At 60.9% G+C, this 12,034-nt stretch overlaps 1 protein-coding gene across 1 annotated transcript in view; it reads right to left on the bottom strand.

Annotated features, from left to right (window-relative positions):
* Positions 1-8,110, bottom strand: part of Ntsr1 (neurotensin receptor 1) — a 34,908-nt gene extending 26,798 nt beyond the window's left edge. Inside the window, exon 1 of the mRNA XM_005325312.4 lies at positions 6,780-8,110. Within this exon, the coding sequence (XP_005325369.2) occupies positions 6,780-7,493 (714 nt within the window). The 5' untranslated portion in view covers positions 7,494-8,110. The remainder of the gene's footprint in view (positions 1-6,779) is intronic.
* Positions 8,111-12,034: the final 3,924 nt, after the last annotated feature.

The following is a 12,034-nucleotide window of genomic DNA, read 5'->3' as shown; positions in this document are numbered from 1 at the left end:
CGCGGGGGCTCACGTTCTGTGCATTTGTCAAAGCAAGCAGAGTTTACGGTATGTAAACCGAAAAACAAACTCGAAAAAGAGGAACACGGGTCTAGTATTGGCCGGTCAGCCCTGCCCGTCTATGTCGCCTTGACCAAGCGCGTGGGGCGCTGCAGCAGCTCCCTGGCCAATCTCTCTGACCCAGCAGTGCTTCCCCACAAGGCAGCCACGCTGCAGGAGCTGGGGAGCCACTCATTTTCCTAGCATAAGAACCACACTGGTGTCGGGCCTGGCCTGCCCAGTCACTCTGCCACCGGGGCTCCCTTGCTCTTCCTTGGACACACCAGCACAGAGCTGTGTGTTTCGCCCCTCTGCGGGGAGTCCTCCTTTCCCACACCACTGATGCTGCGTGCGTCCCTGAGACCACGTGAGACCGTCACCTTGAGCCGTAGACCCTCCCTTCCTGCCTCTGGCTCTCTGCTGCCGTTCAGCCTGCGGTTCCTGGACTGCACCCACTCCCTGGCCTCACCTGAGCTCCCTCGGGGCAGAGACTTCACCGGTTTAGTTGGTGGCCATATGTGACCTGCGGGACAATGGAAGGAAGGAAGGAGGGGGAGGGAGGGAAGGACAGAGGCATCTCAGTCCTGCAGGAGAACCCCAGCTGTGGTTCTGGAGAGGCCTGACCCGGGCCTCACCTCAGGCAGCAGATGCTTCTCAGTGGAGGTGGACAGACACGGGCCTGAGGGTGTGGGAGCTATGGCAGAACACTGGGGGTGGCATGACACCACCTGCAGCCTGGGGAACCTCTGGGAGGAAAGCTGCTCGGGCGCCCCCTGTATCAGTGGTGGCACCTGCCTGGCCTGCTGTCAGCTTGAGCGGCCGGAGCCCTGTGTGCAGGACACTGAGCCTTCTCAGCCCAGGTGCCGTCACAAGCCCTTCATCGACAGCCACAGAGTAACTGTGACCTCCAGGTAGGCCTGCTCCATCTGCAGCCCCCAGCCAGGTGACAGCAGCTGAGAGTGGCATGAAAGGGCCACCTGGGGGCTTCTTGTCCCCTGGTTTCCTCTGGTTCTTTTGGGCACTGGGCTCTAGGTGGCCATCCAGGGTAGAAGACCCTGCAGAAAGCTGTTAGGGGTGGGGCCTCAGACCTGCCCCCATTGCAGCTCCATGGCCTCCCCTGGCCTCCGCTCAGGGAGCTCATGAACACCCAGGGCACAGCCCCCACAGCCAGGACACAGGACGCCCCTCGCGGCTAACAGCCCTCGGCCATCCCTCTGTGCCTGTCGCTCTAGCTGTGCCTTTTCAGGTGTCACATGGTTGGAATCCACAGTGGCCTCCGGGCCTGGCCTCCTGCACTCAGCCTGAGGTGTCCCTCAAACCTGAGTCTGAAGGAAACCTGAGAAGAGGCCTGCGGTTACCTGAGAGCGGGTGGCCAAGTCCAGACAGGACAGGGGACATGGCAGGGCAGGGGCAGGGGTGGAGCAGGGGTGGGGCTGGGGCAGGAGCAGGGGTGGAGCAGGGGGCGGAGCAGGGGCGGAGCAGGGGTGGGGCAGGGGCAGGAGCAGGGGTGGGGCAGGGGCGGGAGCAGGGGGTGGAGCAGGGGGTGGGGCTGGGGCAGGAGCAGGGGTGGGGCAGGGGCAGGAGCAGGGGCTGGAGCAGGGGGTGTGGCAGGGGCAGGAGCAGGGGGTGGAGCAGGGGGTGGAGCAGGGGCAGGAGCAGGGGGTGGAACAGGGGGTGGAGCAGGGGCAGGGGGTGGGGCAGGGGCAGGAGCAGGGGCAGGAGCAGGGGCGGGAGCAGGGGCGGGAGCAGGGGCAGGGGGTGGGGCAGGGGGTGGGATTGGGGCAGGGTGTGGAGCAGGGGCTGGAGCAGGGGGTGGGGCAGGGGGTGGGCCAGGACCAGGAGCAGGGGGTGGGGCAGGGACTGGGGCAGGAGCAGAGGCAGGGGATGGGGCAGGTGCTGGGGCAGGGACAGGAGCAGAGGCAGGGGGTGGAGCAGGGGCAGGAGCAGAGGCAGGAGCAGGGGGTGGGGCAGGGGTGAGGCAGGGGCAGGAGCAGGGGCAGGGGCGGGGTGGAGCAGGGCAGAGTGTGTTTTTGATGGGGAGGGGACAATTTCTGGGACTGAGGCAGCAACGGCACCATGTCAACAGTCAACAGTCCCTGTCAATGTGGACGCCTGCAGGTGGCTACAGGACACCTGACATTGTGGGGATTCTGTCCCAACAAATAAGAAGCTCAGGACCTTCCTTCTCTTAAACACAAGCACAGGTGACCACATGGGACTGTTTCTGTGGTCTGAAGTGCCCCTCTGCCCTTTCCCTGCTTGTCTGAGGGGCCTGCCTGTGCTGCTTGTGACCCCGGGAGCTCCACGGGTCCCATCGAGGGCTCTCAGCCAGCCTCTCGGTGTCCCCAGGCCTCACTGACACGGTGCATGCTCGTGCTCCGACGGTCCTGGCTGCTGTCCTGGGCACTTGGGGGGCTGTGCCACAGAGCCGAGGGTGAGCTTCCAGACCCTTTGTTCCTGGAGATGAATGTCCTTGGAATGCCACCACCTTGTCTGACTGCAGGAGTGCCCACGCTTGGGTCCTGAGGCCCTGGGCTGCTCTGAGGCACTCATGCCTGGGATCCCCTGGGCCAGAGCCAGCCCCACCAACTCTGGGTCTGTGCGCCCCCACTCTCCACCCGGAACACCTGAGAGGATCAGACTGGACCTGCCTGCTGAGCACCTCTGGGCTGTGTCCCCCTCCAGCCTCGCGGTGGGCACAGGTGGCTCTGGCCTCTGCTCCACCTTCTGGACACCAGATCCAGGTGTGGACCCTGCCTGGCCGCCTTGCACACCCTGTGTCTACCACCTGGCCCCAACAGACACAAGCCCACCTCTTCCGCACGTGGCCCCTCCTCCCCAGGGCCTTGCAGTGACACTTGCTGTCCGAACACCAGATTCTCCTCCTAGGGCATCTTAGGCTTTTTTAAACCCTTTTTGGATCAAGATTGGTCTTGAATTCTGGCCCACTTGGTCCTCCTGCCTCAAGCTCCCAATTGCTAGGACTAGATGTGGCCATTATGCCCAGCTCTAAAAACTTTAAGCTTGAAACATTTCAAACATATACAAAAAATCAATCCCCACTTTCCACCACGGCAGACTCGCGGCCAGTCTGCTTCATCACAGCCTGCCGTGTCCCTGTGTCCAGACAGTAAACGGCATTCTGTCTGTAAATCTCTCTGTATGTGCCTCTAAGAGATAGGGCGGTTTTTAAAACTCTACCCAGGTAGTTGCAGGACAAACAGCCAGGGGCACCCAGGAGGTGCCGTCACCCGCCCAGAGCCTTCACTACTTCTGGCAAGAAGGAGGACCACAGGCTGCCAGTTCGGTTTCTCCGCAGGGGAAGCTGGCAATTTATCCCAGGCACTGCTCGACCCTGGGTTTTGCTGAGGGCATCCTAATGCTGGGTCTCCCCCGTTTCTTGTCCCCTGCCTGTCCTCTGAGCCGGTAGCTGCATCCAAGGGCTCTGCCAGGCTTGATTTCCATGTTTCCCTCGAAGGCTTTGAGAGGGCTGTGAACAAGCACCTGGACTCAGCCCACCCGCTCTGTCCTCTGCGACGTCAGCTGCAGAGAACCAGCACCTGCGCGGGTGGCTCCAGGATTGCATGTGGTGGTTTCTGACGCTCTGCTTCCTTCTTCCTTTGTTAACCCGGGTGTGCGGTACTCAGATGCTACCCCTCACTGGAGGGCTATTCAAGAGCACCCTTTCTACAACAAAGGCAGCAACGTGCTTGTGTCCCTGCCTGCAGAGGGACACTGAATCCAGACTGGACGCAGTGCATGGTGCCCAGTGCATGTGTGTGCTCTGTGTGTGTGTACACACGACGTGCGTGCATATGCCCCAGGCCTCAGGAACACTGGACTGGAGGTGATCAGGGCCTCCTAGGCCTTTGCACTGTCCTTAGGTAAATGAGAGCCCATGTAGGGGCAGCATGTGTCAAGTTTTGTGGCCTGGAACTCAGAGCTGATGGCTGCGCTGGGACTGCCCTGGGGCTGGGGGTTGGATGGGGTACAGTGAGGCCTGGGGCAGATTGAACTAGACACCCAATTCCCTTAGACCACTGCTATCTGTCCCCAGCTGGCCCGTCTTCCCCACGCAGGTGTGCACACTTAGTACACACTCCCTGGTTGGGTGAGCCCAAGACCTGCCTGAGCTGCCGCCTGTCCACCAGCCCCAAGGCCAGCAACACACAGCTGTGACATCTCAGGCCAGAGCAGGAGGCTGGCCTGGACTATGTCAGGACCACCTTGGACCCCAGGTGGAGCCATGTGGTCAGGACCACATGACCGTCCTAGAGGAACCCTTGGGCACCCTGTAGGTCCCCCATTCCCCAGCTCCTCTTCCCAGCCACCTTGCTGGCCCCAGCACGGGTCTCTGGCCTTTGGGAGAAGCCTGGCATCATGTCCTGGCCACCCTGCCCTGTGTCTGCCCCCCACCCCCCACACTCAGGCTGCACACTCAGAAAGCACCTGGCCGGCTCTCTTCAGCAGTGACGCTTCCAAGTTGCTCCACCACCAACACCCAGCTTGCTTCCAAACATGCCTTCTGCTTGCAGATGCCCAGGACAGAGCCTCATGGATGTGGAGGACGGCAGGCCTTGTGGGGGACACTCGAGCTGGGAGAGGCCTCCTGTTTTGGAAGGTGGGGCCATTTTATTGGCCAACACATTAACTCTTCCAAACGCCATCAGTGAGAGGGAGATGCCTGGGTAAGGATGCCCCAGCTTGGGCCAGGTGCTGTAGAGAGTGGTGTTCACATGGGCACTGCGCACAGTGATCCCCCCGCAACCACTCCTAAGGCGGCGGACGGTGGTGCGGTTGGGAGGGTTGGTCAGAGCCTCTTCTCAGGAGCTTGCTTTTCAAGCACACTGTGCTGTGATCTGGACTCTGGGAGCCTGGTCAGAGCCTCAGATGAAAGAGTGTCCTTGTAATCAGCCGCTCCAAGAACACAGCCAGGCCTTCAGAGAGAAAGGGAGTGCCGAGGAGGCCAGTGAGCGCTAAGTGGACCTTACAGAGCTGTCTCTGCTGAAGTCGGAGCCCCTCCCAGGGTGGACGCTCAACAGGCATCCTTAAGGGGACCAGTGACCAGGACCAGGCTGAATAGGCCTCCCAACCTGCCCAGCAACAAAACCAGATGAAAGGCACTTGGAGAGGCCAAGGGATATTGTGGAGGGTCCCCAGGCATCAGGAGAGAGAGGATGCTTCTGGGGCCAACAGCTGATGGGGGCTGAGGCAGTCCCCCCATCCCTCCTCTGCTGCTGGTCATTGGAATAGTCCAGGCTGCTCCAGACCCAGCCCAGGAGCTGGGAGGCCTGGGCTATGCCCAGGTAGCTCCTGGGGCAGGTGCCACCTGACATGTCAAGTCAAACCTGCAGGGAAAGGTGCTGAGTATGTGGAGGGCACCCCCGGGCCCAGCCCACAATGGACAGGGCCTGGGGAAGGAAAACAGAGGGGGAAGGTAATTCTCACCGTCCACCACCTGGGGCATCCTGTTGGCTTCTGCCCCTGGTGTGGGGAGGGCCCTGCTGCATCCTAGTGAGGGCCCCTTAGTGGGGACACTGGGAGCCACAAGTTCTGTGTGAGCCATTGGGGACCAAGAGTTTATTCTGCCCCTAGGATGCATGTCGGAAGTGGCCGGCAGAGGGTCAAACCCAGGGATGGACAGCCAGATGACAGCTGTCCCTGCCCTGACACTTCTGTCCCCTAAGCTGCACCTCACCATACTGGGGCTTCCAAGGCAACTGTGGAATTCTGTTGGAAGCTGCCTCCGCTGGTAAGGGCCAGCCAGATGGGGACAGTCAGCCGGCCACTTGTCAGTGTGGCACAGCACACAGACCCTGCCCAGGCCCCCCACCCCTGCCTTCTTTACCCACCCAGAGGTGGAGGAAAGCCTGTACCTTGTGGCCACCTACATCCTAGACTCAAGACACCGTACAAAATGTCATTTCTGCCCAACTTCCTCTGTGGACGCCCTCCTCACACCTCGGGCCTTCACACCTGGGGCCCAGCAGAACTCCCCACCGCCGCCTCATCCACACCCTCTCCAAGGAGGGCTCCAGCCAGAGATCGGGGTGCTCTGTTCAGACCTTCAGGGCCCCCTTTAGCCATCTGCCCGCTCCCCGCAGTCCTCTCCAGCTCCCAGCACCAACCGTCACAGCAGCATCAGGGCGTGGGGAGTGCTTCTGCCCTGGCCCTGCAGACCTCCAGCTTCTCTCCAACAGCCAGCTTTGTAATCACCCCACTTCACAGATGGCCAGACTGTGGCTAACGGGGAGCAGCCCACTGTGGCATCAACCTCAGCCCCACCTCCTGGTTTGGCCAGGGCAGGGCAGAAGCCCAGGGGGAGCCCAGCTGGGGCTCCTGCTGCAGAGTCCTGGGGTGTAGCCCTTGAGGGCACAAAGCCTTTAGAAAAGCTGATGAAGGGACCTCTCCCTGAGAGCACACTCAGGTTTCCGTCAGATCTCAGAACCCCCTGCCGGAGGTCACCAGGTCACCGACTGGGCTCCAGGCCCCTTCAATGGAAGGAGGGATCGAGGGGGCGTGGGGCTGGCCACGCTGGCCTGAGAAGTGGGAAGGAGTTGGGCTGCTCTGAGGCACCCTTGCTCTCTCCCAGCCTCCCAGGAGTGGCCTTTCTCAGTGACCGCTCTCTGGGCCTTGGCACCCAGAGGGCACACCACGGGAAAGAAAGGGAAGTGCTCAGGCTCCCGGAGAGGGGCTAATGAGGCCCACATCCTCCTGCCCTTCTCTTCTGAGGCACTCACCTGGATGACGACCTTGACGGTGGCAGTGTCCACGATGGGTGTGCACACCAGGCCTCCGGGGTGCTGGCCATCAGCACTGCGGTTCTGCTGGCCCATGGTGAAGAGCATGGGCACGGCCAGGAGCCCTGAGGCCAGCCAGATAGCGCTGATGAACTTCTTGGTGCGGCTGCGGGACATGAGGGTCTTGGCCTTGAAGGGGTGGCAGATGGCCAGGTATCGTTCCACGCTCAGGCTGGCCACGTTGAGAGCAGTGGCATAGGTGCAGGCATCCCGCAGGAAGTAGTAGCCCCGGCAGACAGCATCACCAAAGGCCCAGGGGTGGTGTACCCAGATGAAGTTGTACAGCTCCACCGGCATGGCCAGCAGCAGGATGAGCAGGTCCGACAGGGCCAGGCTGCCCAGGTGGTAGTGCACTGTGCTCTGCAGGTTCTGCAGGGACTTCTTGCGGGCAAGTGTGAACGCTGTCACTGAGTTGCCCACGGTGCCCACCACGAAGAGTGCCAGGTACACTGCGGTCACCAGCACCTTGGAGTAGATGTCGGTGTTTACGTCCAGGTCGCTGCTGGGCGCAGGGAGGCTGCGCTGGGACACGTTGCCGGAGCCGTTGACCAAGCTCGGGGTCAGGAGCGCTGCCTCCACCTCTGACAGCGGCTGCTGGAAGAAGTCGGACACCGGCGCACCAGCGCTGCCTGGCACGGAGCTGTTGAGGCGCATGGTGGGCGCGGGGTCCGCGGCTTTGTCCTGCGCCTCTGGGGCTGGAAGTCCAGGCAAGGGTGGGCGCGCCTCAGGCAGGGCAGATGAAAAGGAGCCGGGGGAGGGTGCAGAGGCGAGGAGGCGCGCCGTCCAGTCAGGAAGCGCTGGACGCCGACCGCGCCGCCCTGGGAGAGCTCGGCTTGCGCTCGCCTGGGGCTCCCGGGCTCGGGGCTCAGCTCTCCGGATTCCCAGCTCTGTGTTCCCGGGTCCGCACTCTGCGCTTCCTCAGGCTCCTTCCAGGCTCTGCGTTTGCTGGGCTGGGGGCTGCCTGCGATCTCTAGGCTCTGCGGTCACCGGGGCTCCGGAGAGGCAGCGTGGTCGCCGAACACGGCGCCAGGCCCGGTTCGGGCTTCGCGGGAGAGCCGTGGCGCCAGCGGAACGCACGCACCGCTGCCGGCGCGCTCGCTTCCCTCGCTCGCGCTCTCCTGCCTCGCTCTCCGCGCACCCAGGCTCCGCACACCTCCTGCCGCGCCCGCGCCCTCCCGGCTCCTCGCGTCTCCACTGAGTTGGCGGCTGCGCGGCGCGCCCTGCGGTGAGGGGCGGTGGAGGAGGAGGGAGGCAGCCCCAGCCGCTGTCCCCTCCCCGCAGACTGACGGCCGCCCCTGCGTGCCGTCAGGGGCAGTCTGGACTCGGTGAGCCCTAGGAACCGGGATTCCGGTGCGAAGGGGTATTGGGGAATGGGTCTTTCCAGTCACACCTCCCCAGGCAGCACAGCCCCTTTCCAGTCTCTCCAAACTTTCCAGCCCCCCAGCAAGCCTCCCAGAAAGCCCCCCGTGGCTTCCAACTGGCTGAGCAGGAAGAGGTCTTAGTGGGGAGAGCTGGGTGAGGAGGCTTCCCGCTGGCGGGGCTGGGCCTCTGCACTGGCTGGCTGAGCCCTCCTCCCTCCCCGGTGCCCATGGGTGCCAGAGGCTGAGCACCAGACAGGCTCCACTACTCTTCAGTCTGGAAGGGGTTGAACAGGTCCCAGGGTGGGGGGGCGGAAAGCAGGCTGACAGAGCAACACTGCTCGCCAAGCTGTCTCAGTCCTGTGCCGCGAGCAGAGGGGTCCTCTGGGCCTTCTGGTGCTGGAGGGGTGTGAATGGGCACCCTCTGGGCCACTACCACCACCCGGATCTGATCAGAGCCCTGCCCTGCAGGGTTTAGGGGGCAGTGTGTGATGGGGAGGGGCATTTGCCCTGGGGAGTGGTGCAACCCTGGGCACCCTCCACCCCCACCCCAGCCTTCCACAGGTTGCCTCTCCCCCTAGCTTGGCCACTGGAGGGCAAGCTCTTTGAGGGGTTCTGGCAAGAGCAACCAGGCATGAGCTTACCCAGGGCCTCACCAGTGTCTTCCCCTGGGCCCTCCCTGCCCCTTCCCCTGCTCCCCTCCTCCTGAGAACCCATCCTGGATCCTGGGGTGTCCAAGGTCAGGAGGACAGCCCTGGGGCCTGTCCCTGTCCCTCATGGGCCAGCTGGTTGCATCTGCTGTGCTGGAAATTGGAAATCTGCAGGCTGGGGGAGTCACAGGGTACTGAGAGAAGGGGAGGTGGACAGCAAACCCTGCCCAGACTATGGGCCCAGATTCGGCCATCAGGGAGGCACTCCGGCTGCTGGCAGTGGCTCTGCTGGCCCATGTGCACACTTCTGAGCTCTGCCTGCACTGGGCCTGCCTGCTATGCCAACAAGCACGCAAACAATTGATCTTCAGTTCAAAGGAAACACACATGGTCCCTTTGTTCACACTGCATATCACAGGCCTGGAGAGGGACAGTAAGGATCAAGCTGTGGCCCTTAATGTTTTACTTCTCTGCTGAGCACTGTGGTACATGCCTGCAATCCCAGCAGCCCAGGAGGCTGAGGCAGGAGGATGGTAAGTTCAAAGCCAACCTCAGCAACTTAGCAAGGCTCTAAGCAATACAGTGAGACCCTGTCTCTAAATAAAGTGTGTGTGTGTGTGTGTGTGTGTGTGTGTGTGTGTGTATATATATATATATAGAGAGAGAGAGAGAGAGAGAGAATATTAAATTTTCTGGGCCTCAACTCACCTGCAGAACTGGGGAGTGACAAATTAGCACTCCCTGGGACAAGGCTGATGCTCATGGGTCTCATCTGGAGTGAAGGGTGTTGAGTGGATTGTGCATCAGTTTTGCAGGATATGAGGCACATGCCCAGTCCAGCAAAATCGGCCTGAAAGCTCCACTGGATCAAACTGGGCTTGTCTTTGGAAAGCACTTCCCACTGGTCACAGAAGCAAGCTGGGCTGGGACCTGAGTGTCCACCAACACTAGAGGTGGTGGTACTGGCCACTCACTGCTTCTCAGGGCTGCAGTCACAGCTGGGTCTGTCTGAGGACCGTGCCATCTGGCCACATCTCTCAGGAGCCCCTAGAGGAACCCCCAGCCCTTTCTAGCCCGGGGCTGCAGCTGCACAGGCGAACGCAAGCCCTGGCTCTTGAGTCCATGTTTGTTTCCAGCTTGACCTTTGTCTGAGCTTCTCTTGAAGCTTTTGTTTGGTGCTAACACAGGAGTTTAAAAATCATGAAGGCAACTTAGCACAAATATTATGACGAGGCATTTGCTTAAAGCCACCTAGAAAAATGTCCCTGGAGAAGGATGTTTGCTCTACACAAAGTAGGCAGCAGGCTGTCCTGGAACCTGGTGACCATCCTCTGGGCTGTTCTTTCCTGATTGAGCCAGAAAGGCTCAGCACCACAATCAGCTGATTCTCCCAGGGCCTTGCATGTGGTAGGCAGGTGCTCTAGCCCTGAGCCACATGCCAGCCCCCAAGCAACTGATTCTTTAAGGAAAGTGGTGGCGAGGAGCTTGCAGGACCCCAACCCAGCACACTGTAGCCTGGCTCAGCCTTGGAGAGCACAGCTCTGGGGTGTAAGCACTGAGCCGTGAGCTGCTCCAGACCTCTGGAGAGCCATAGGTCTCCGCCTCCTGTCCTGGCTCAGGCCCTTCAGGTGCTGGAGCTGGCCTGTCCCTTGTGCAGCAAGGGCCAAGATCCCCTCAGAGTTCTGTGTTTGTTGGATGCCGCCGTGTAGGGGTGATTTCCACTCTGTGTGCTTGTGTGACATAGCAAGGTCACATCCCAGTCCCAAGGGCCACCAACGCTGCCCTGGGGGAGCTCCTCCCCTGGTGCTGCAGACGCCCTAGAATGGCAGTCGGGGAAGGTCGGGGTAGGTCCTCAGCTCCTCACCTCGGACCCTCCAGGACCCTCCTTGTTTTAAAGCAGAAAGTCCAAGGTCTGGGAACTGGGCCCACTCAGTTGGCAGCAGAGGGGATGCCGGCTACTCCATCAGGACGGAGGCTGAGGGACACCTGTTTGTTTTCTTTTCTATCTTTTCCCATGTCCCCAACACTGCCCAGGACACACCTGGTGCCTTGTGGATTTCTCCTGAACCAATAGGACGAGTAGTCACCAGCTGAGTTCCTCCTGGGCACAGGTCCAGAGGCCCCCCCCTCCCTGCACGCAGGAATGCCACTTTCTTTAGGCACCGCCCCTCTCTGAACTGACTGCCAGCCTATTACTGGACAAGAAACTTTCTTATGGAAATTAAAACATTAACCAAGTTCATAATAATAGCTGCTTCAGTTACCTGCTGCTGCGTAACAAAGCACCCGGAACTCAGTGGCTTCAACCTGCGTCCTTTATCTTCATGTTATTATACATGGGGGGGGGCGGGTGGGGTTGACTGTGATTGAGATGCAGGGATGCAATGTGCATATTTCATAGAGCTGAGCTCCCACAACATGGAAATCGCACATGTTCCAGGACTGCTGCCTTCCAAGAAGGAATCTTAAAAATAGAGCAACACATGTGCCTGTGTGAGAGGAGGAGGGGCCCTCTGCCTGGCACCTGCCTGTGCTCACAGCATCTCCCGGCTGTCGGATCCAGAGGTCGAGCTCCAGGCCTGCTGAGCCTTGATATCGGCATCCCTGCCCCTCGTACTCCCAGCCTCTGCTCTGCCCTTGGCCAGCTCTCTGGAAATGTGAGCTGTGTTCTGGTGGAAGAGTCAGGAGGGGAGCGGAGTGGCCATGTGAGTTCATGGTGCCTGCAAGGGACAGGTGCCCCAAGGCCAGGGGTTTAAAAATCATTAAGGCAACTTAGCATAAATATTATGACAGGGGTGTGAGGGTCCTGGAGCCATGGCTGGGGTAGGAGGGTCTTTGAGTCCCGGCTCCACCACGCCCTGACCCTGGGTTCTGGGCAAGGGAAACAAGTCAGCTGAGCCTCAGTTTCCCTGTCTGTGTGGGGCAGATGGTGCGGTTCCTACGTGGCTGGCAGCTGGGTGCCTCTCCTTCCCACCCAGTCTCCAGGGCCCCCTTCCCTCTCGTGCCCAAATGCCCAGAACCTTCTAGTCCCTGCCCTGAGGCGGCTCAGCGTCACTGACTGTTCTGAAGCAGGCCGCCTAAATCTGTTTCTGCCAGGCCCCCTCTGCCCGACGGTCTACCTCACAATCACCAAATGTCTGCCATCTGCAGGAAGCCAAGCCCTCCCCACCCCACGGAGCACTTTTCC

Source organism: Ictidomys tridecemlineatus, chromosome 5 (genome assembly GCF_052094955.1).
Source record: "Ictidomys tridecemlineatus isolate mIctTri1 chromosome 5, mIctTri1.hap1, whole genome shotgun sequence".
NCBI lineage: Eukaryota > Metazoa > Chordata > Mammalia > Rodentia > Sciuridae > Ictidomys > Ictidomys tridecemlineatus.
Note: the sequence above shows the minus strand (reverse complement) of the source record. Positions and strands in the feature narration are given on the sequence as shown.